The sequence below is a fragment of the Melanerpes formicivorus genome, unplaced genomic scaffold (assembly GCF_026170545.1).
Source record: "Melanerpes formicivorus ecotype bairdi unplaced genomic scaffold, bMelFor1.0.p_v2 SCAF_88, whole genome shotgun sequence".
In the NCBI taxonomy this organism is placed as follows: Eukaryota; Metazoa; Chordata; class Aves; order Piciformes; family Picidae; genus Melanerpes; species Melanerpes formicivorus.
The window spans coordinates 2040148-2063558 of record NW_027142440.1 but is presented as its reverse complement, the minus strand read 5'-3'; the positions used below and the strand labels follow the sequence as shown (position 1 = coordinate 2063558).

Below are 23411 nucleotides of genomic sequence, written 5' to 3'. Positions count from 1 at the left end.
GCTTGGAACAGTAACACCACCAGGGCCAGGGGAGCTTCAGGAAATTCCTGCTTCATGCCTTGCCACTCCTCCTGACACAAATCCCAAGAGAGGGAAGTGATAGAGGGAAGAGCTCCAAGGCCAGGCTCACAACTGTCTCTCTGTGTTAAGCCTCATGGCTGCCTGAACAGCACTCCAGCACAGCCTGAGGAACACACAAAGCACCAAGCTGTCCCTAGGCTGGACTCCAGCACCCTCACACACACCTACAGCCCCTGGAGCACTGGCTGGATGAGCAACAGGGCAACTGCTTTGTTAGCACCTGGGGGCCTGCACAATCCCTCCTGGGTGGAGGATTTTATACCCCAGCACAAGCAGCCTGCAAAACAGTTTGAGCAGCAGCTGGTCAGGCTTTGATCCTCCAGCTCAGCTGTCACTGAAAGCCACAGGCCACAGGATCAGAGCACTACCTGCTGGACTGAATGGAACCACAGAATCACACAGTCACAGAATCAACCAACCAGCTTAGAAAAGACCTCAGAGATCAGCACCTCCAACGTATTACCTGATCCCTACCACCCCCTGACAACTCAACCATGGCTCCAAGGGCCACATCCAATCCCTTCTTGAACACCTCCAGGGATGGGGACTCCACCACCTCCCTGGGCAGCACATCCCAATGGCCAATTCCTCTCTCTGGGAAGAATAAACCTCCCCAAGCTCTGATGGAAGACAGACGTGACTGTGGACGTTCTCATCACCCTCTTTTTGACTTCACCAACACCCCAGCCTCAGCTGTGCCCCCTGTCACACCACGGGAGCTGCTGGCGAGGCCACACCGGGCGCTGCACCACCCCTACCCCCCCCCCCCCAGGTGATGCTGCAGAGGGCAACCCCCGGACCCCCAACCCAGTTTCTGAGAACCTCCCCCAGAAACGGCTGCCCGGCCTCCTCCTGCCCTGCGGCAGCCCCCCGGCGCAGGCAGCAGCCCCCCGGCGCAGGCAGCGGCCCCGAGGCGCAGGCAGCGGCCCCGAGGCGCAGGCAGCAGCCCCGAGGCGCAGGGCAGCGGCCCCGAGGCGCAGGCAGCCCCCCGGTGCAGGCAGCGGCCCCGAGGAGCAGGCAGCAGGCAGCAGCCCCAAGGCGCGGGCAGCAGCCCCGAGGCGCAGGCATTAGGCAGCAGCCCCCCGGCGCAGGCAGCAGCCCCCCGGCGCAGGCAGCAGCCCCCCGGCGCAGGCAGCAGCCCCAAGGAGCAGGCAGCAGCCCCAAGGAGCAGGCAGCGGCCCCAAGGAGCAGGCAGCGGCCCCAAGGAGCAGGCAGCGGCCCCAAGGCGCGGGCAGCGGCCCCAAGGCGCGGGCAGCGGCCCCAAGGCGCGGGCAGCGGCCCCAAGGAGCGGGCAGCGGCCCCAAGGAGCGGGCAGCGGCCCCAAGGCGCGGGCAGCGGCCCCAAGGAGCGGGCAGCGGCCCCAAGGCGCGGGCAGCGGCCCCAAGGCGCGGGCAGCGGCCCCAAGGCGCAGGCAGCGGCCCCCAAGGAGGCGGGCAGCGGCCCCAAGGCGCGGGCAGCGGCCCCAAGGCGCGGGCAGCGGCCCCAAGGAGCAGGCAGCGGCCCCAAGGCGCAGGCAGCGGCCCCAAGGCGCGGGCAGCGGCCCCCAAGGCGCGGGCAGCAGCCCCGAGGCGCAGGCAGCGGCCCCAAGGCGCAGGCAGCAGCCCCGAGGCGCAGGCAGCGGCCCCAAGGCGCAGGCAGCGGCCCCGAGGCGCAGGCAGCGGCCCCAAGGCGCAGGCAGCGGCCCCAAGGCGCGGGCAGCGGCCCCAAGGCGCGGGCAGCAGCCCCGAGGCGCAGGCAGCGGCCCCAAGGAGCAGGCAGCGGCCCCGCGGCAGACGGCGATTGAGGCCAGCCGAAAGGAGCTGAAATCAACCCGCGCCCGGCTTTCGGTACCCCGCTGCGGCTGGACCACAGCCTGGCCCTGAAGCGAGGAGGGCCTGGGGCTGCCCGCGGCGCTCGCCACGCCGTGCCGCGGATGACAGCGATGCCCTCAGCCCGGCGCCGCTGCCGGGGTCGCCTTCCGACCCGGGGGCCGGGCGCGGGCCGGGGGGCCACGGGGGGCCGGGCGCAGGCCGTAGCACCGCCCGCGGGCAGGACCCGGTGGGCCTGGCTTGGCTCCGAGCTGGCCGCTGAGCGGCTCCGGGCCGACACCGCCTCCCCCCTGCCCCGATCTTGTGGCCCCAATGCGGGGCCGGCGCCGAGCGCGGCCCCAGGCGGCCCGCGGGGTGTGCGCTGAGGGCGGGGACTGCAACTCCCAGCAGCCCCCGCGACGCGGCCGGGCCCAGCACCGCTGCTCCGTGCCGCGGGGGCTGCTGGGAGAGCGAGTCCGCGCCCGCCCCCCCCAGCGCCACCTCGCACCGGCCCGCGCGGCCTGCGCCCGGCCCCCGCGTCCCGCCGCCGCCCCCGGCCCCAGCCCCGGCCCCGGCCCCGGCCCCAGCACGGCCCTGCTGCCCTCACCTGGAGCGGGCCGCGCCGCCGGCAGGGGAAGAGGAGGAGGAAGAGGAGCCGGAGAGGAACGGAGGGAGGAGGAGAGGGGAAGCCGTGTCCTCAGCGCAGCCGGAGGATGGAGGCGCCGGCGGGCTGCGGCTGCAAGGGGATCCGCTCCTGCCTGCTCTGCGAGGGGCCCGCGCAGGCCGCTCCGCCCCCGCAGGTACCGGGGAGGGGGCGGCGGGGCGGGGCCGGCGGCGGGGCGGGGCTCGGGGCGGCGGGAGGATGGGGGGAGACATGGGGGGGGGGGGGGGCTGCTCTGGGCCCCTCGGTGCGTGCCGGCGGGTCCCGGGTGGGCTGGGGAAGGGGGGGAGGAGGAGGCAGAGCTCGGCGCTGAGGGGGCTCGGGAGGGGATGCGGCACCCCCCTGGGGCCTGGCTTTGGCTTGCCAGGGGGCTGCATGGCCCTTGGAGGGGCTGGGGGCAAAGCAGAGCCTGCCCAGGGCTAGGTGCGGCGGCATCCCCGGGGTGGTTGTGAGCAGAACCTGCGTGGCTCTGCTGGAGTAACTTTGCAGAGGCACCCAGCAGCTGCCCAGCCTCGCATGGGCTTCATAGGACTGTCAGGGCTGGAAGGGAGCTCAAGGCTCAGCCAGTCCCAACACCCCTGCCATGGGCAGGGACACCTCACACCACAGCAGGTTGCTCACAGCCACCTCCAGCCTGGCTGCAAACACCTCCAGGCAGGAGGCTTCCACCACCTCCCTGGGCAACCTGTGCCAGGCTCTCACCCAGACAGGGCAGGTTTGCTGCAGCTTGGCCTTTTGACCTTGGCCATTGGCATCAATTTCCCTCATCCAACATTTCCTGATGTGACAAACCCTCTCTACAGCCAGTCTGGGTGATATCCACCATCCATCTCCTCACTGAGGATCATCTCTTCTCCCTGCTCTTTGCAGGATAAAGATATTAGTAGGGAAGAAAATCACCTGCAAGCCAGCAGGTGCAAGGAAAGCAGGGAAGGGTTGTTCCCCCAAAGCAGCTGGCAAATGCCCTGTGCAGCCACTTTGCACGCTGCAGCATCAAGGTTGCAGGGGTAAATCATGGACAGCAGAGAATTGTTTGGCTTGCAAAAGCCACCTAAGATCATCCAACCATCCACCCAGCACCACCATGGGCACTGAACCTCGTCCCCACGTGCCATGGCCACAGCTTTCTGGAACCCCTCCAGGGATGGGGACTCCACCACCTCCCTGGGCAGCCTGTGCCAATCCCTGACCACTCTGGCACCAAAGACATTTTTCCTCCTCTCCAACCTAACCCTCCCCTGGCACAATTTCAGGCCATGTCCTCTCCTTCTGTCACCTGCACCCAGGGAGAACAGACCAATCCCCACCTAGCTCCAACCTCCCCTCAGGGAGCTGTAGAGAGCAATGAGATCTCCTTCAGCCTCCTCTGCTCCAGGCTGAATCACAGAACTGTCAGGGCTGGAAGGGAGCTCAAGGTTCAGCCAGCTCCAACCCCCCTGCCATGGGCAGGGACACCTCACACTACAGCAGCTTGCTCACAGCCACCTCCAGCCTGGCTGCAAACACCTCCAGGCAGGAGGCTTCCACCACCTCCCTGGGCAGCCTGTGCCAGGCTCTCACCACCCTCCTGGGGAAGAGTTTCTCCCACTGCTGTTTTCCTCTCCGTTGTTATTTCCTGCAACCTAAGGTTGCCCAGGGAGGTTGTGGCTCCCTGCAGGTGTTTAAGACAACCTAAGGTTGCCCAGGGAGGTTGTGGATGTTCTCCTCCCTGGAGGTGTTGTGGATGTTCTCCTCCCTGCAGGTGTTTAAGACAGCCTAAGGTTGCCCAGGGAGGTTGTGGCTCCCTGCAGGTGTTTAAGACAACCTAAGGTTGCCCAGGGAGGTTGTGGCTCCCTGCAGGTGTTTAAGACAACCTAAGGTTGCCCAGGGAGGTTGTGGATGTTCTCCTCCCTGGAGCTGTTCAAGGTGAGGTTGGATGAGGCCTTGCTGAAGTTTCCACTGTGTCCCCACTCTAAAGAATCTCTTCCTTAGTTCACAGGCAGAAAGTTTTAGGGCAGCTTGAGCCAGGCCCCAGGGCTTTTGTACCTCCCAAGCCAGTTTGAGCTGCTGCTTCCCAACCTGCAGAAGTGACTTCCCCTCACACCACTCAGGTATTGAAGCCTGGGTGCCTTGAACTCTTGGTTCTCCAGGCCAGAGCCCCACTGCAGGGAGCTTACCAGGCAGAGGGATCTTCTGCTTGTGTAAATACACAATCACAGAATCATTTGGGTTGGTCAAGACCTTTCAGATCACCAGGTCATGAACCCAGCCCTGCCAGGTCACCACTAAACCACAGAATCAGAATTGTCAGGGTTGGAAGGGAGCTCAAGGCTCAGCCAGCTCCAACCCCCCTGCCATGGGCAGGGACACCTCACACCACAGCAGGTTGCTCACAGCCACCTCCAGCCTGGCTGCAAACACCTCCAGGCAGGAGGCTTCCACCACCTCCCTGGGCAACCTCTGCCAGGCTCTCACCACCCTCATGGGGAAGAACTGAACACCCCCAGCTCCCTCAGCTGCTCTTCCCCAGCTCTTTTCTCCAGACCCTTCCCCAGCTTTGTTGCCCGTACCTGGACCTGCTCCAGCCTCTCCATGTCCTGCTTGCAGAATCACCTTCTCGTGCTGAGTGTCTCCCGCTGCTGTTTTCCTCTCCATTGTTATTTCCTGCAACCTAAGGTTGCCCAGGGAGGTTGTGGCTCCTTAGAGGTGTTTAAGACAACCTTAGGTTGCCCAGGGAGGTTGTGGCTCCCTGGAGGTGTTTAAGACAAGCTAAGGTTGCCCAGGGAGGTTGTGGATGTTCTCCTCCCTGGAGGTGTTTAAGACAACCTAAGGATGTCCAGGGAGGTTGTGGATGTTCTCCTCCCTGGAGCTGTTCAAGGTGAGGTTGGATGAGGCCTTGCTGAAGTTTCCACTGTGTCCCCACTCTAAAGAATCTCTTCCTTAGTTCACAGGCAGAAAGTTTTAGGGCAGCTTGAGCCAGGCCCCAGGGCTTTTGTGCCTCCCAAGCCAGTTTGAGCTGCTGCTTCCCAACCTGCAGAAGTGACTTCCCCTCACACCACTCAGGTATTGAAGCCTGGGTGCCTTGAACTCTTGGTTCTCCAGGCCAGAGCCCCACTGCAGGGAGCTTACCAGGCAGAAGGGTCTTCTGCTTGTGCAAATACACAATCACAGAGTCATTTGGGTTGGTCAAGACCTTTCAGATCACCAGCTCATGAACCCAGCCCTGCCAGGTCACCACTAAACCACAGAATCAGAATTGTCAGGGTTGGAAGGGAGCTCAAGGCTCAGCCAGCTCCAACCCCCTGCCCTGGGCAGGGACACCTCACACCACAGCAGGTTGCTCACAGCCACCTCCAGCCTGGCTGCAAACACCTCCAGGCAGGAGGCTTCCACCACTTCCCTGGGCAACCTGTGCCAGGCTCTCACCACCCGCCTGGGGAAGAACTGAACACCCCCAGCTCCCTCAGGTGCTCCTCCCCAGCTCTTTTCTCCAGACCCTTCCCCAGCTTTGTTGCCCTTTCCTGGACCTGCTCCAGCCTCTCAATGTCCTGCTTGCAGAATCACCTTCTCGTGCTGAGTGTCTCCCGCTGCTGTTTTCCTCTCCATTGTTGTTTCCCGCAGGGAGAAGATAATTTCACTTACTGTCCAGCCTCAGGCCTGGCTGTAGGAAATGAGCACTCAGAATTTGCTGGCTGGGCATTCCCATTTCCAGGGGTGTCTCTCCTCGAGGAGTTCATTACTGAAGATGAAGAAGCTGAGATAGTTGAGCTGATGGATCGAGATGACTGGAAACCCTCACAGTCTGGCCGGAGGAAACAGGTTTGCCTGCAGCACCTCACTTGTTAAAGATGCTGCTGGAGAAGGGAAGCTCTTCTCATAGAATCCCAGACTGGGTTGGGTGGGAAGGGACCTTGCAAGCTCATCCAGTCCAACAGGGACACCCCCAACCACAGCAGGGTGCTCACAGCCCCAACCAACCTGACCTGCACTGGTGCCAGCCATGGGGCAGCTCCCAGCTCACTGGGCAGCCTGGGCCATGCCCACCACCTGCACTGTAAAAAGTTTCTTCTACTCTGAATCTCCCTCTTTCAGATCTCTTTTAGACCTCTTAGATCTCTTTTAGATCTCCCAGTGGCAGAAGTGGGTGTTTTGGTTTTACTTTACAGGTGAGAGTCTCATTGCAGAGAGATTGATGATATTAGGAAGAAATTCTGTACCATGAGGGTGGTGAGGCACTGGCACAGGTTGCCCAAGGAGGCTGTGGGTGTTCCCTCCCTGGTGGAGGTGTTCAAGGCCAGGCTGGAGGAGGCCTTGAGCAACCTGGGCTGGTGGGAGATGTCCCTGCCCATGGCAGGGGGTTGGAATTGGATCTTTAAGGTCCCTTCCAACCCCAACCCATTCTATGAATCTATGATTGTGTGGCAGCCAAGAGGCCCAAGGACAGCCTGGCCTGCAGCAGGAACAGTGTGGGCAGCAGGAGCAGGGAAGTCCTTGTGCCCTGTGCTCAGCACTGCTTAGGCCACACCTTGAGTCCTGGGTCCAGTTCTGGGCTCCTCAGCTCAAGAAGGACATTGAGAGACTTGAAGGTGTCCAGAGAAGGGCAAGAAAGCTGGGGAGGGGTCTGGAGCACAGCCCTGTGAGGAGAGGCTGAGGGAGCTGGGGTTGCTTAGCCTGGAGAAGAGGAGGCTCAGGGGAGACCTTCTTGCTCTCTCCAACTCCCTGCAGGGAGGTTGTAGCCAGGTGGGGGTTGGGCTCTTCTCCCAGGTACCCAGCACCAGAACAAGAGGACACAGTCTCAAGCTGTGCCAGGGGAGGTTTAGGCTGGAGGGGAGGAGAAAGTTCTTGCCAGAAAGAGAGATTGGCCCTTGGGATGTGCTGCCCAGGGAGGTGGTGGAGTCCCCATCCCTGGAGGTGTTTCAGGAGGGGATTGGATGTGGCACTTGAAGTCATGGTTAGTTGTCAGGAGGTGTTGGGTGACAGCTTGGACTTGCTGATCTCTGAGGTCTTTTCCAACCTTATTGATTCTGATTCTATGATTCTATGTTACTTCTCTGAGTCCCTTTGCTACCTGGTGAGCAAGTCCCTGAAGAGACAAGCACTCCAGAGTCTTAACCATGAGCCCCCATAGGGACCACAGCCTCACCAGAAAGACTCATCCTGGAATTTTTCCTTAACACTGACTTCCTTCCCTCCTTTTCCAACAGGACTATGGACCCAAAGTGAACTTCAAGAAGCAAAGGCTGAAAGCTGGCAGCTTCAGTGGCTTGCCAAGCTTCAGCAAGAAGATTGTGGCACAGATGGAGGCCTGCCCTGTGCTGGGTGACTTCCTCCCTGTGGAGCAGTGCAATCTGGACTACAGGCCAGAGAGAGGCTCTGCCATCGACCCGCACTTCGACGACTGCTGGCTGTGGGGGGAGAGGTTGGTTAGCCTCAACTTGCTCTCCCCGACCGTGCTCTCCATGTCCCGCGACTCGGAGGACAGCATCCAGCTCTTTCCCGCGGCCGGGGAACGGAGGCTGCGCGGAGCCCTGCCGGCAGGCGGAGAGGCAGGGCAGGAGCGAGGCGAGCGGCTTGCGGCGGCGCCGAGGCTGGTGGCCAGCCGGGAGGTGCGGGTGGGCATCGCCCTGGCGCGGCGCTCGCTGCTGGTGCTGCGCGGCGCGGCGCGCTACGCCTGGAAGCACAGCATCCACCGGCGCCACATCCGCCGCCGCCGCGTCGGGGTCACCTTCCGGGAGCTCTCCGCCGAGTTCAGCCCCGGAGGGGCGCAGGAGGAGCTGGGCAGGGAGCTGCTGGGCATAGCGCTTTCCTTTCGAGGGAGACCCGTGTGAGCCGGGCGGGCGCTGCTGGCGGAGGTGAGAAATAAAGCGGAGGAGCTGTGCGCAGGGGGGTGAGCGCTGCGGGAGTGCCAAGAGCCGGCTGGGGAACTGCGGGACCCGGCTGGGCCTCGTGAAGGGAGGTTGGAGCCAGGTGGGGGTTGGGCTCTTCTCCCAAGCAATCAGCACCAGAACAAGGGGACACAGTCTCAAGCTGTGCCAGTGGAGGTTCAGGCTGGAGGTGAGGAGAAAGTTCTTCCCAGCAAGAAAGATTGGCCCTTGGGATGTGCTGCCCAGGGAGGTGGTGGAGTCCCCATCCCTGGAGGTGTTCAAGAGGGGATTGGATGTGGCACTTGGTGCCATGGTTGAGTTGTCAGGAGGTGTTGGGTGACAGCTTGGACTTGATGATCTCTGAGGTCTTTCCCAACCTTATTGGTTCTATGATTCTCTGAGCCAGCAAGGCCAATGGGGTCCTGGGGTGCATGGAGAAGTGTGGCCAGCAGGTAGAAGGACGTGATCCCCCACCTCTGCTCTGACCCATGAAGAAGAGTGTGGCCAGCAGGGCAAGGGAGGTTCTCCTCACTGCCTGTTTTGCCCTAGGGAGGCCACATCAGGAGTGCTGGGTCCAGTTCTGGGCTCCCCAGCTCAAGAGAGACAGAGAACTGCTGGAGAGAGTCCAGGGGAGGCTGCAGAGCTGCTGAGGGGCCTGGAGCAGCTCTGGCAGGAGCAAAGGCTGAGAGCCCTGGGGCTGAGAGCCTGCAGAAGAGCAGCCCCAGAGGGCAGCTGAGCAATGCTCAGCAAGAGCTAAAGGAGCTGTGGGGGGCAAGAGGCTGGGGCCAGACTCTGCTGAGTGGTGGCCAGGGCCAGGCCAAGGGGCAGCAAGGGGCAGAGAGTGGAGGCCAGGAGGTTGGATGTGAAGAGGAGGAGAAAGTTGTTTGGTGTGAGGGTGCTGGAGGCCTGGAGCAGGCTGCCCAGAGAGGTTGTGGAGTGTCCTTGTGTGGAGAGCTTCCAACCCCCCCGGGCAGTGTGCTGCTGGGCACTGTGCTGTGGGTGCCCTGCTGGAGCAGGGCTTGGCCTGGATGATCTCCAGGGGTCCCTTCCAGTGCCACTTCCCTGAGGCTATGGGGTGAGCTCAGCCAGCTGGCAGTGTAAGAGCAGAAGTCAGGCAGGGCTGGGCTGCTCCTTTCCTCGCTGCCTGCCCTGGGCACTGGGAGCTGTTAGCAGAGGGCAGCCAGGAGCTGCTGCATTCATGCAGCAAGCAAACAGCCTTTAAATGTTTAAATGAAACCAAGAAAGAAACGTGGAAACACACAGCTGAGCTGGGCCCAGGTTCAGCCCAAGCCCTTGCAGCAGGTTAAGCCTCCCTGGCCTGTCCCTGGCTCTGTCACTCTGCTGTTGGTGCTGTGCTGTGCCACAGGGACACTGCTGGCTCCTCGCCCCCTTCAGATGAGTCCTTCAGAGATCAGCTGCCTGGGGGAGAAGGCTAAGCAAGCATCTCTCTACAGACAACACCACACTGACAGCTAATTAAAGTAATTATCCATTGCTGCAGACTCCTGCTCTGCCAGGATTAATCACAGCTGCCCTGTGTGACCTGCATCTTGTGGGAGCAAAGAGCTGCCCTCGCAGAGGGCCGACGGTGAGTGCTCTGCAGAGGCTCCCAAGGCTGTGTTATTTTCTGCTCATTGGTCATCCCTGAGCCCTGCTGTCCCTCCCAGGGCAGGGGCAGGCTTTGGGAACGAGCTGGCCAGCAGGCTGCCACACTGGCAGCTCTCCTTTCTGCTCTTGGCAGCTCCAGCAGCCAGGCTTGAGTCACGGTCCCTGCCTAAGCCCCACGCAGCCGCTCGGGGCAGAAGCTGATCTGAAGCCATCTGTCCTCTCTGAAGCAAAGGCTGAGCTCTGGGAAACAGAGTGAGGATCACAGAGTAACTGCTGAGGGTGGAAGAGACTTGGAGATGGTCATGACCAATCACACACAGGCTCCCAGGATGTCAGGGGTTGGAAGGGACCTCCAGGTGATTGAGTCCAACCCCCTGCCAGAGCAGAGAATCCAGCACAGGGCACACAGAACACATCCAGATGGGGCTGGAAAGGCTCCAGAGAAGGAGACTCCACAACCTCTCTGGGCAGCCTCCTCCAGGCCTCTGGGAGCCTCACAGGGAAGAAGTTCCTCCTCCTGTTGAGCTGGAACCTCCTGTGCTGCAGTTTCCATCCATTGCCCCTTGGCCTATCCCAGGGCACAGTGAGCAGAGCCTGTCCCTGTCATAGTATCATAGTATCACAGTATCAGTCAGGGTTGGAAGGGACCACAAGGATCAGCCAGTTCCAACCCCCCTGCCATGGGCAGGGACACCCCACACTAGATCAGCCTGGCCACAGCCTCATCCAGCCTGGGCTTAAACACCTCCAGGGCTGGGGCCTCAACCACCTCCCTGCACAACCCATTCCAGGGCTTCACCACTCTCATGGGGAAGAACTTCCTCCTCAGCTCCAGCCTGAATCTCCCCACCTCCAGCTTCATTCCATTCCCCCTAGTCCTATCACTGCCTGAGATCCTGAGCAGTCCCTCCCCAGCCTTCCTGGAGCCCCCTTCAGATCCTGGAAGGCCACAACGAGGTCACCTCAGAGCCTTCTCTTCTCCAGACTGAACAGCCCCAACTCCTTCAGTCTGTCCTCACAGCAGAGCAGCTCCAGCCCTCTGCTCATCCTCCTGGCCCTGCTCTGGACACCTTCCAGCACCTCCACATCCCTCTTGTCATAGGGGCTGCAGAACTGGAGGCAGGACTCCAGGTGGGGTCTCAGCAGAGCTGAGCAGAGGGGGAGGATCACCTCCCTCGACCTGCTGGCCACACTTCTCCTGCTGCAGCCCAGGCTCTGGTTGGCTTTCTGGGCTGCAAGTGCACACTGAGAGCTCCTGGTGAGCTTCTCCTCCCCCAGCACCCCCAAGTCTCTCTCCTCAGGGCTGCTTTCCAGCCAGTCCCTGCCCAGCCTGGATTTGTGCCTGGGATTGCCTCCACCCAGATGCAGGACCCTGCCCTTGGTCTTGTTGAACCTCCTGAGGTTGGCTTGTGCCCACCTCTCCAGCCTGTCCAGGTCCCTCTGGATGGATCCCTTCCCTCCAGCTGTCTGCTGCCCCACACAGCTTGGTGTCATCAGCAACCCTGCTGAGGCTGCACGCAGTGCCACTGTCCATGGCACCCACAGAGAAGTTGAACAGGACTGGTCCCAGGACTGATCCCTGAGGGACTCTGCTTGTCCCTGGCCTCCACTGGGACATGGACCCATGGACAGCCACGTCCCCTCCCTCCTGCCCCCCAGCCCTCAGCTATTCAGCCCTGCTCCAGGCCTCCAGCACCCTCACACCAAAGAAGCTTTTCCTCATGTTCAGGTGGAACCTCCTGGGTTCCAGCTTGTCCCTGTTGGTCCTTGTCCTGTCACAGGCACCACCACAGAGAGCTTGGCACCTTCATCCTGCCACCCACCCCTCAGATACTGATAGACATTGATGAGGTCTCCCTCCTCTCAGCCTCCTCTTCTCCAGACCAAACAGCCCCAGGGCTCTCAGCCTTCTTTCATAGCAGAGATGTTCAAGTCATCCCTGCAGCCTCTCTCCAGCAGGTCTCTGTCTCTCTTGAGCTGGGGAGCCCCAAACTGGACACCATATTCCAGCTGTGGTCTCAGCAGGGCAGAGCAGAGGGGCAGGAGAACCTCTCTGGCCCTGCTGCTCACACTCTTCTTGCTGCACCCCAGGACCCCAGGGTCCTTCTCCATGGAGCTGCTTTCCAGCAGGATCACCCCAAATCCATCCTGGTGCCTGGTGGTGTTCCTCCCCAGCTCTGCCAAACTGATCTGTTACCTGGGAGGGGAAAAGGAAGGGGAAAGAAAAGGGCAGATCATTTAAAACTGACCCAGAACCTGAAGGCTTTGTCTGGATCACAGTATCACAGTGTCAGCTGGAGGAGACCTCAAAGATCATGGAGTCCAAGCTGTCACCACAGACCTCATGACTAACCCATGGCTCCAAGTGCCACATCCAATCCCCTCCGGAACACCTCCAGGGATGGGGACTCCACCACCTCCCTGGGCAGCACATCCCAGTGATGAATGACTCTCTCTGGGAAGAACTTTCTCCTCACCTCCAGCCTAAACCTCCCCTGGCACAGCTTGAGACTGTGTCCTCTTGTTCTGCTGCTGGCTGCCTGGGAGAAGAGCCCAACCCCCACCTGGCTACAACCTCCCTTCAGGGAGTTGGAGAGAGCAAGAAGGTCTCCCCTGAGCCTCCTCTTCTGCAGGCTAAGCAACCCCAGCTCCCTCAGCCTCTCCTCACAGGGCTGTGCTCCAGACCCCTCCCCAGCTTTCTTGCCCTTCTCTGGACACCTTCAAGTCTCTCAATGTCCTTCTTGATCTGAGGAGCCCAGAACTGGACACAGGACTCAAGGTGTGGCCTAAGCAGTGCTGAGCACAGGGCACAAGGACTTCCCTGCTCCTGCTGGCTACATTCTTCCTGATGCAGGCCAGGATGCCCTTGGCCCTCTTGGCTACCTGGGCACACTGCTGGCTCATGTTCAGGCAGCTGTCAATCAGCACCCCCAGGTCCCTCTCTGCCTGGCTGCTCTCAGCCACTCTGCCCCCAGCCTGTAGCTCTGCCTGGGGTTGCTGTGGCCAATGTGCAGCACCTGGCACTTGGATGTGTTCAATCTCCTGCCCTTGGCCTCACCATCTGTCCAGCCTGGCAAGGTCCCTCTGCAGAGCTCTCCTATCCTCTCACAGCTCAACTCCTGCCCCCAGCTTGCTGTCATCTGCACATTTACTGCTGATGGACTCCATCCCCTCCTCCAGATCATCAATGAAGATGTTAAAAGAGCACAGGGCCCAGCACTGATCCCTGGGGCACACCACTGGTGCCTGGCTGCCAGCTGGCTGTGGCACCATTCACCACCACTCCTATCACTTGTTGTATGTGAGAAGAGCCCAACCTGGCTCCAGCCTCCTCTGAGGGAGCTGCAGGGGGTGCTGAGCTCTCTCTCCCCTTTTCTGCAGCCCACCCAGCCCCACTTCCCTCAGCCACTCCTCACCAGCCTTGTGGTCACGGCTCCTCAGCTGCTCCCCTGGCCTCCCTCCAGCCCTTCACTGCCTTCCCTGGAGCAAGAGGCCCCAAAACCTGCACCCTGCAGGATGCCTTCTTGGCAGCAAACTCAACTCTGGCTTTTGTTGTATAAACCTTTACTGTTTTATTAGGGTAAAAAGAGGAGGGCGGGAGGGCAGGCAGGCTCCCGGGGAGATCAGAGGAGGGTTCCTGACCACCCACTGCCTGGCCAGGACACTCCTCGGTCGGTGCTTGGGCAGCGTGCAGGAGGGCAGCCTGCTGGTGCAGCGCACACCGAGGGCTCTCTGTGCTGCCATCAGCCAGCCTGGGCCGTGCCAGCTGCAGGGGGAAGAGCAGATGAGGGCCACAGCCAGGGTGCCAAGCAGCCTGCTCGGCCGGGCTCGGCCTCGCCTGCACACAAGAGGGATCGGAGCCGGGGGTCCCAAGGCTCCTCGGCAGGGGGGGGCATGGAGCAGGCTGCCTGTGCCCAGCTGCCCTGGGAGCTGTGTGCACAGCACCCTCCCTCCCGGGGAGCTGGCACGGAATACACTGCCAGGAGAGCTCTCAGCCCCCCGGGGAAGGGGGGAGCAGGGTTAAACAGAACACGACAAACACCCCTCCTGCTTTCAGCAGCCCCGGGGAGGCTCCAAGGTGGCAATGGCTGAGCTCGGAGCAGGGGAGGAGAGCAGGGTCAGGGCCAAGGAAACGTGCTCATGCCCCTCTCAGCCCTCTGTGGCCCTCCCTTCCAAGAGCTGATGACTGCAAACCACCCTTTCGCCTCCACAAAGCCCCCGGCGGGCAGCCGGTGGTTTTCCACAGCCCTTCTCACCCCCCGGGGTGCTGCAGGAGGCAGAAGCTGCCCTTGCTCAGCAACGCAGGCATGCAAGTGGCCTCTCTGCTGCTGAAGAGGAGGGGCTGAGGGCAAGGCGTGCTCTTCAGGGGCACACGGCTGGACCCCAGCCCCCTCAGCCCCCGCTGCCAGCCCCGGGGGCCGCCAGGGCAGCCGCCTGCTTTGCTGGAGGGAGGATGCAGTCGGTCCAACAGGCAAATGCTACAGCTGCCCCCCACCAAAAGGGGCAAAAGCCCCAAACGGAGTGAAAATGCGCAGGGCTGAGTCCTGCTCCCTGCAGCAAGCTGGGCAGAAGGCATGCCAAGCAGGAGGGGAACCAAGGATGACGTGGAGACAACCTTCCGCAGCCTGCTGGCACTCCTCACCTCTTGGGTTGTGTTGTGGGTTGGGTTTTTTTTTTCCTGTTCCCCAAGTCCCTCAGAGTTTTGCCTCATTAAAGCCCCTGGGGCTGTTCTGTTTTAAGCATGTCCTTGTTAAAACTAAGCCACCTGTGAGAGCCTTCCCTGGGCGCTCTGGGGAGGAGGAGAGGAACAAAACAACCCCAGAGCCACGAGCTTGGCCTCCCTTCGAGCTCCCAGGGACAGATGCTGCTGAGGAGAAGTGTGAGAGAACTTCCCAGCCTCAAAGTCCACCTCCTGGGCTGGGTAAAACAGAAGAGGAAGGACCAAGCAACAAAGAGGAAGAGGCAGAAAAGCCAAGGCCTGATGTCTGTCTGGTTGTGTGTGTGTGTATGGAACACTTGGCTCTGGAAGGAAGGGTGATCACCACTCAACAGTTTCCTCCTGGGCTTTCCTGGATGTCCTCAGGGTCAGCTGGAGGTAGCCACAATAACCACTTCAAGCTCCAGAAGCCAGCTGCCAGTTCATTGCTGCTGCTGCTTGCTGCTTGCTGCTGCTGGCAAGGCAGGGAGTGCTGAGAGGTAAGGCAGGTCCTACACACAGCTCTGGGGGCAGCTGAGGAGGCACTTGGACTTCTGGCAACGTGGGCAAAGATCCAGGGGAGCCTCCCTTGGGCTGCCTGAAGGCGAGTTTGTCTGCCCTTTAAAGCCCCTATGGCAGTGCCACCCCACAGCTGGCAAGGTGTGGGACCCCCCAGCCCCCTGCCACAGCAGCAGGGCAGGGCAGGGCAGGGCAGGGCAGGGCAGGGCAGGGCAGGCAAGGAGCAGTCCGGTGGTGAAGCCTGCAGACCATCCATCGCCACGGAGCAGGAGAGGGCTGCAGGGGGGGTTGGGTTTTGGCTGTGTTTTGTGGCTGGGCAGAGGTTGGCAGCAGGCTGCAACCTGGGGAGGGTCGCAGTGCCCCTGGGGAGGGAGGAGGCACAGCACCCCTGGGGAGAGGTCGCAGTGCCCCTGGGGAAGGGTCGCAGGGCCCATGGGGAGGGTTGCAGCATCCCTGGGGAGGGAGGGAGGTCCAGCGCCCCTGGGGAGGGTCACAGTGCCCCTGGGGAGGGTCACAGTGCCCCTGGGGAAGGGTTGCAGGGCCCATGGGGAGGGAGAGATTGCAGGGCCCCTGGGGAGGGAGGAGGCACAGCGCCCCTGGGGAGGGTCACAGCACCCCTGGGGAGAGGTCGCAAGGCCAATGGGAGAGAGGAGTCACAGGGCCCCTGGGGAGGGAGGGCTTGCAGCACCCCTGGGGAGGGAGGGCTTGCAGCACCCCTGGGGAGGGTCACAGCGCCCCTGGGGAAGGGTTGCAGGGCCCATGGGGAGGGAGAGGTCCCAGGGCCTCTGGGGAGGGGTTGCAGTGCCCCTGGGGAGGGAGGCGTTGCAGCACCCCTGGGGTGAGAAAGGTCTCAGTGCCCCTGGGGTGGGAGAAGTCGCAACGCCCCTGGGGAGGGAGGAGGCACAGCGCCCCTGGGGAGGGAGGGGTTGCAGTGCCCCTGGGGAGGGAAGGGTTGCAGTGCCCCTGGGGAGGGAGGAGGCACAGCGCCCCTGGGGAGGGAAGAGTCACAGCGCCCCTGGGGAGGGAGAGGTTGCAGCTCCCCTGAGGAGGGGTTGCAGCGCCCCTGGAGAGGGAGGAGGCACAGGGCCCCTGGGGAGGGAGGGGTTGCAGTGCCCCTGGGGAGGGAGAGGTCTCAGTGCCCCTGGGGAGGGAGAGGTCTCAGTGCCCCTGGGGAGGGAGGGGTTGCAGTGCCCCTGGGGAGGGAGGAGGCACAGGGCCCCTGGGGAGAGGTCGCAGCGCCCCTGGGGAGGGGGGGCTCGCAGCGCCCCCCGGTGGCTGGGGGTCAGACCACCTGCATGCCCCTGTCGTGGCCGTCCAGCTGCACCTTGAGCTTGTGCAGCTCCTCGATCTCGCGGTTGTGGCGCTCGGTCTTGTGCCGCACCAGGGAGCGGTAGAAGTGGATGGTGAAGACGACGAAGATCAGCCCCACCGGCACCATGATGATGGTGGAGACCAGCGCCGACTGCCAGCCCGCGTGGGCCCCGGCCTTCTCCCCCCCGGCCCCGGCCCCGGCCCCGCCGCCCCCCGCCTCGCCGCGGGGGATGGAGCCCACGGGCAGGAACTTGATCCAGCAGAGCAGCACCACCTCGGCCAGGAAGAGCAGGATGCCCAGCACGGTGGAGAAGCCCCAGGCCAGCTCGATGTAGGGGTGCATGCGCTCGTGGGGCGACTCGCTGATGGAGTTGAGGTTGTGGATGTTGCTGACGGCCTCCACGTTGGGCAGGATGCAGGTGCTGATCAGCAGGGCGAAGAGGTGCACCGCCACCAGCACCGTGGTGCAGGCGCTGAAGGCGATCAGCAGCATCTGCGGGTACTTGTACTGCACCTCCAGCTGCACCTCCACCATCGCCACCTGCGGAGGCCAGGGCGGCACGGGGGGTAAGGCAGGGCAGGGATGGGGCGAGGTAGGGCAGGGATGGGGCAAGGTAGGGTAAGGTAGGGCAGGGTAGGGTAGGGTAGGGTAGGGTAGGATAGGGTAGGGTAGGGTAGGGATGGGGCAAGGTAGGGTAGGGATGGGGCAAGGTAGGGTAAGGTAGGGTAGGGTAGGATAGGGTAGGGTAGGATAGGGGCAGGGTAGGGTAGGATAGGGTAGGGTAGGGATGGGGCAAGGTAGGGTAGGGTAGGGATGGGATAAGGTAGGGTAGGGATGGGGCAAGGTAGGGTAGGGATGGGATAAGGTAGGGTAGGGATGGGACAAGGTAGGGTAAGGTAGGGTAGGGTAGGGTAGGGTAGGATAGGGGCAGGGTAGGGTAGGGTAAGGGTAGGGTAGGATAGGGGCAGGGTAGGGTAGGGGTAGGGTAGGATAGGGGCAGGGTAGGGTAGGGTAAGGGTAGGGTAGGATAGGGGCAGGGTAGGGTAGGGTAGGGGTAGGGTAGGATAGGGGCAGGGTAGGGTAGGGGTAGGGTAGGATAGGGGCAGGGTAGGGTAGGGTAGGGGTAGGGTAGGGTAGGGGTAGGGTAGGATAGGGCCAGGGTAGGGTAGGGGTAGGGTAGGATAGGGGCAGGGTAGGGTAGGGTAAGGGTAGGATAGGGGCAGGGTAGGGTAGGGTAGGGGTAGGGTAGGGTAGGGGCAGGGTAGGGTAGGGGTAGGGTAGGATAGGGGCAGGGTAGGGTAGGGTAAGGGTAGGGTAGGGTAGGGGCAGGGTAGGGTAGGGTAAGGGTAGGGTAGGATAGGGGCAGGGTAGGGTAGGGGTAGGGTAGGATAGGGGCAGGGTAGGGTAGGGTAAGGGTAGGGTAGGATAGGGGCAGGGTAGGGTAGGGGTAGGGTAGGATAGGGCAGGGTAGGGTAGGGGTAGGGTAGGATAGGGGCAGGGTAGGGTAGGGTAGGGGTAGGGTAGGGTAGGGGTAGGGTAGGATAGGGCCAGGGTAGGGTAGGGGTAGGGTAGGATAGGGGCAGGGTAGGGTAGGGGTAGGGTAGGATAGGGGCAGGGTAGGGTAGGGTAGGGGTAGGGTAGGGTAGGGGCAGGGTAGGGTAGGGGTAGGGTAGGATAGGGGCAGGGTAGGGTAGGGTAGGGGTAGGGTAGGGTAGGGGTAGGGTAGGATAGGGCCAGGGTAGGGTAGGGGTAGGGTAGGATAGGGGCAGGGTAGGGTAGGGTAAGGGTAGGGTAGGGTAGGGGCAGGGTAGGGTAGGGTAGGGGTAGGGTAGGATAGGGGCAGGGTAGGGGTAGGGTAGGGGCAAGGTAGGGTAGGGTAGGATAGGGGCAGGGTAGGGTAGGGTAGGGTAGGATAGGGTAGGGTAGGGTAGAGTAGGATAGGGGCAGGGTAGGGTAGGGGTAGGGTAGGATAGGGGCAGGGTAGGGTAGGGTGGGGTGGGTAGGGCAGGGTAGGGCAGAATAGGATAGGGTAGGATAGGACAGAATGGGATAGAATAGAATGGGATAGGATAGATTTAGGATAGGATAGGATAGGATAGGATAGGATAGGGTAGGGTAGGGCAGGACAGGATAGAACAGAATAGGATAGATTAGGATAGGACAGGATAGGATAGAGTAGAGTAGAGTAGAGTAGAATAGAATAGAATAGAATAGAATAGAATAGAATAGAATAGAATAGAATAGAATAGAATAGAATAGAATAGAATAGAATAGGTTGGAAAAGACCTCAGGGATCACCAAGTCCAACCTCTCACCCAGCACCATCTGATCAACTCAACCATGGCACCAAGGGCCTCATCCAGGCTCTTCCTAAGCGCCTCCAGGGATGGGGACTCCACCACCTCCCTGGGCAGCACATCCCAATGGCCAATCTCTCTTGCTGAGAAGAACTTTCTCCTCACCTCCAGCCTAAACTTCCCCTGGCACAGCTTGGGACTGTGTCCTCTTGTAGTGGGGGAGGGAAGGGAAAGGAACACCAAGCTTGTCAGCAGCAGCTGCTGCTCTTCCCTCAAGGCTTGTGTGCAGGAAAGCATCTCGCTCTGGGGAGAGCACCTGAGGTCAAGTACACACTCAGAAGTGCTTCCGAGAGAGGCAGCCTGGATGGATGCCTCCTGCTCCCCTGGAGGATGGGGAAGCTGCTGGCTGGTGCAGGCAGCCTCCTCTGCTGTGCTTCCACAGGATCACAGCACATGAGAGGTTGGAAGGGACCTCCAGAGATCTCAGGCCACAGGATGTTAGGGGTCAGAAGGGACCTCTGGAGATCATAGGATGATAGAACTGTCAGGGCTGGAAGGGAGCTCAAGGCTCAGCCAGCTCCAACCCCCTGCCATGGCCAGGGACACCTCACACCACAGCAGGTTGCTCACAGCCACCTCCAGCCTGGCTGCAAACACCTCCAGGCAGGAGGCTGCCACCACCTCCCTGGGCAGCCTGTGCCAGGCTCTCACCACCCTCCTGGGGAACAACTTCTTCCTCACAGCCAAGCTCAATCTCCCCACTTCTAGTTCTGCTCCATCCCCCCCCAGTCCTATCCCTCCCTGACACCCCAGAGCAGAGGGGCAGGATCCTCTCCCTCCACCTCTGCCAATGGGCACTGGCAGCCCAGAAGGCCAAGGGCAGCTGAGCTGCCCTTGGCCTTCTGGGCTGCCAGTGCCCATTGCTGGCTCCCTGTCCCAGGCCTGATTCCTGTCCCCCTCAGAGCTGTCCCAGACCCCTATCCCTCCCTGACACCCTCAAAAGTCCCTCCCCAGCTTTCCTGCAGCCCCCTGTAGATCCTGGAAGGCCACAATGAGGTCTCCTGGGAGCCTTCTCCTCTCCAGCCTGCACAACCCCAACTCCCTCAGTCTGTCCTCACAGCAGAGCAGCTCCAGCCCTCTGCTCATCCTCAAGTCCAAGCCCCCTGCCAGAGCAGGAGCACAGAATCCAGCTCAGGTCACACAGGAATGCATCCAGAGGAGCCTTGAAAGTCCTCAAGAAGGAGACTCCAGAACCTCCCTGGGCAGCCTGCCCCAGGGCTCTGCCACCCTCACTGTCAGGAAGTTTCTCCTCATGTTGAGCTGAAACCTTCAAGCTTGAACCTGCTGCTCCCTGTCTGATTACTGTGCACCACCCAAAAGAGATTTCCTGACCTCACAGCTCCCTGCTTGCAGCCCTGAGGCACAGGAGCTGCATGGAGCCCACCAGGCAGCAGAAGGAGCTCCAGAGGGGGTGGGAGGCAGCTGCCAGGCTGCCCCCTGCCTGCCCCTCAGGTGTCCTCCTGCCGAGGGCAGGCAGAGGGAAGCCAGGGCTGGAGGCTCTGGTGGCCAGGGGCCAGCAAAGGCTTCCCCACCCCCCCCGTGGGAAGCACAGGAGCTACCTTAAGCTAAGCTAAAATAGCTGCTTTCTATTCTGAGAGGGTTGGAGGTTTGTTGTGATTGCAAACATGCCCAGAGAGGAGTGAGTGACAGCCTCAGAGCTCTCCCCTGGGCAGCTCAGCACTCCCTGATCTGCTCAGCACAAGTGGACATGGGCTGAGCCCTCCAAGAACAACAGAGCATGGAATGGTTGGGTGGGAAAGGACCTGCACCCAGTGCTCGGCACTGGTCCCATCCTACCCCAGGCACCCACAACCAGCTGGTGGATAGGACCATGGAATGGTTGGGTGGGGAAGGACCTCCAGGGCTCATCCAGTGCAACCCCCTGCACTCAGCAGGGACATCCTCCACCAGAGCAGGCTGCTCAGAGCCCTCTCCAGCCTCACCTTCAGTATCTCCAGGGATGAGGTCTCAGCTCCCTCCCTGGGCAACCTGCTGCAGTGTTCCAGCAGCCTCCTGGGGCACAACTTGCTCCTCACATCCAATCTCAATCTGCTCTGCTCTCATTGCAAACCACTGCCCCTGGGGCTGTCCCTGCAGGCCTTTGGGAGCAGTCCCTCTGCAGCCTTCCTGGAGCCCCTGCAGGGTCTGGAAGGTTGCTCTGAGGTTCCCCTGGAGCTTTCTCTTCTCCAGGCTGAACAACCCCAACTCTCCCAGCCTGTCCACACAGGGGAGGTTCTGCAGCCTCTGATCATCTTGGTGGCCTCCTCTGGAGCCTCTCCAGCAGCTCCAGGTCCTTCTTGTGCTGAGGGCTCCAGAGCTGGCCCCAGCCCTGCAGGTGAGGTCTCCCCAGAGCAGAGCCATCTGCTCCTTTTTCTGGAGCCCAGGAGGTTGGATGTGAAGAGGAGGAGAAAGTTGTTTGGTGTGAGGGTGCTGGAGGCCTGGAGCAGGCTGCCCAGAGAGGTTGTGGAGTGTCCTTGTGTGGAGAGCTTCCAACCCCCCCTGGGCATTGTGGTGCTGGGCAAGCTGCTGTGGGTGCCCTGCTGGAGCAGGGGCTTGGCCTGGATGAGCTCCAGAGGTCTCTTCCAGCCTCTCCCTGCTGGGACTGCTGTACAGAGGAGAAAACAACAGGGCAGGACTGGGCCTCACCCTGCTCTGCAAGGTCCAGGTAATTAAAGCAGATGACATCACCTCCAAGATGTTCTCTTTGCAGTTCCCTTGCTGCATGGGATCAGCCCTCCCCCTGTGCTGCACTGCTCTGTGCCATGGCTTGGTGGAGCTCCCTGGCTGCCCCTCAGGGGTGTGTGCTGCATTGCTGGGTGCTGCAGTCCCCATGGGCACAGCATTCAGCAGGCTGAAGAGGAGCTGCAGCTGGCTGTCCCATTTTAGCTTTGCAAGCAAGCTGCAGGGCCTGGCTGCTGCCACCACACAGAATCAATTGTCAGGGCTGGAAGGGAGCTCAAGGCTCAGCCAGCTCCAACCCCCTGCCATGGGCAGGGACACCTCACACCACAGCAGATTGCTCACAGCCACCTCCAGCCTGGCTGCAAACACCTCCAGGCAGGAGGCTTCCACCACCTCCCTGGGCAGCCTGTGCCAGGCTCTCACCACCCTCCTGGGGAACAACTTCTTCCTCACAGCCAAGCTCAATCTCCCCACTTCTAGTTCTGCTCCATCCCCCCCAGTCCTATCCCTCCCTGACACCCCAGAGCAGAGGGGCAGGATCCTCTCCCTCCACCTCTGCCAATGGGCACTGGCAGCCCAGAAGGCCAAGGGCAGCTCAGCTGCCCTTGGCCTTCTGGGCTGCCAGTGCCCATTGCTGGCTCCCTGTCCCAGGCCTGATTCCTGCCCCCCTCAGAGCTGTCCCAGACCCCTATCCCTCCCTGACACCCTCACAAGTCCCTCCCCAGCTTTCCTGCAGCCCCCTGCAGATCCTGGAAGGCCACAATGAGGTCTCCTGGGAGCCTTCTCCTCTCCCAGACTCTCCACATCCACCTCTGCTTGCTGCCCTTTGCAGGAGCAGAACTCAGCAGCTAATTAGATGTTTCCTCCCAGCCTAACCTCCTCCCCAGGGCTGGCTTCAGCTGTGCAAGGTGATGAATTTTTAACACTGAGCTGCTGGCTCCCTGAGAGGCATTGCAGAGATAAACATCAAAGAGCCAGGTAGGGCAGCAAGGAAGAAAAGCAGCTCAGTAACCCCAGCAAGACCTGGAAAGGGGAAGACTGGGATGGCAAAGGAAGCAAAAGGACAGTCCCAGCAGGGAGGGGATGGAAGGGACCTCTGGAGCTCACCCAGCCCAAGCCCTGCTCCAGCAGGGCACCCACAGCACAGTGCCCAGCACCACAGTGCCCAGGGGGGGTTGGAAGCTCTCCACACAAGGACACTCCACAACCTCTCTGGGCAGCCTGCTCCAGGCCTCCAGCACCCTCACACCAAACAACTTTCTCCTCCTCTTCACATCCAACCTCCTGGCCTCCACTCTCTGCCCCTTGCTGCCCCTTGGCCTGGCCCTGGCCACCACTCAGCAGAGCCTGGCCCCAGCCTCTTGCCCCCCACAGCTCCTTCAGCTCTTGCTGAGCATTGCTCAGCTGCCCTCTGGGGCTGCTCTTCTGCAGGCTCTCAGCCCCAGGGCTCTCAGCCTTTGCTCCTGCCAGAGCTGCTCCAGGCCCCTCAGCAGCTCTGCAGCCTCCCCTGGACTCTCTCCAGCAGTTCTCTGTCTCTCCTCAACTGGGGAGCCCAGACCTGGATGGAGGACTCCAGATGTGGCCTCCCTAGGGCAGAGCAGGCTGTGAGGAGAACCTCCCTTGCCCTGCTGGCCACACTCTTCTCCCTGCCCCCCAGGACCCCATTGGCCTCCTTGGCCACCAGGGCACATTGCTGCCTCCTGGGGACCTTGTTGTCCCCCAGCACTCCCCAGGCCCCTCAGCTCTGCCCCAGAGGGCCTCCTGCCTTTCTCTGACTGGGACAAGAGAATTGAGGCCAAGCTGCCACAACCTATTTAGCAGTCATTAAAGATGGTGCTGCAGGCTGTATTCATTTCTCAGTGGGA

General features: G+C 61.5%; 2 protein-coding genes across 4 annotated transcripts in view; one reads left to right on the top strand and one right to left on the bottom strand.

Annotated features, from left to right (window-relative positions):
- The first annotated feature begins 2427 nt into the window (after positions 1–2427).
- ALKBH4 (alkB homolog 4, lysine demethylase) lies at positions 2428–10844 on the top strand. Its single transcript, XM_068165335.1, has 3 exons — positions 2428–2668; positions 6130–6327; positions 7713–10844. The coding sequence occupies exons 1-3, from the start codon at positions 2582–2584 to the stop codon at positions 8334–8336; spliced, it is 909 nt and encodes a 302-aa protein (XP_068021436.1). The 5' UTR covers positions 2428–2581; the 3' UTR covers positions 8337–10844.
- Positions 10845–13274: 2430 nt separating this feature from the next.
- Positions 13275–23411, bottom strand: part of ORAI2 (ORAI calcium release-activated calcium modulator 2) — a 28627-nt gene continuing 18490 nt past the window's right edge. For all 3 annotated transcript variants that reach the window (XM_068165346.1, XM_068165347.1, XM_068165345.1), the window contains exon 3: positions 13275–17047. In XM_068165346.1, coding sequence (XP_068021447.1) covers positions 16478–17047 — 570 coding nt within the window. In that variant the 3' untranslated portion in view covers positions 13275–16477. The remainder of the gene's footprint in view (positions 17048–23411) is intronic.

Coding starts and splice junctions, on each gene's coding strand:
- ALKBH4 (XM_068165335.1), top strand. CDS start 2,582: ATGGAGGCGCCGGCGGGCTGCGGCTGCAAGGGGATCCGCTCCTGCCTG. Junction 2,669..6,129: donor AGGCCGCTCCGCCCCCGCAG/GTACCGGGGAGG, acceptor TGTTTCCCGCAG/GGAGAAGATAATTTCACTTA. Junction 6,328..7,712: donor AGTCTGGCCGGAGGAAACAG/GTTTGCCTGCAG, acceptor CTTTTCCAACAG/GACTATGGACCCAAAGTGAA.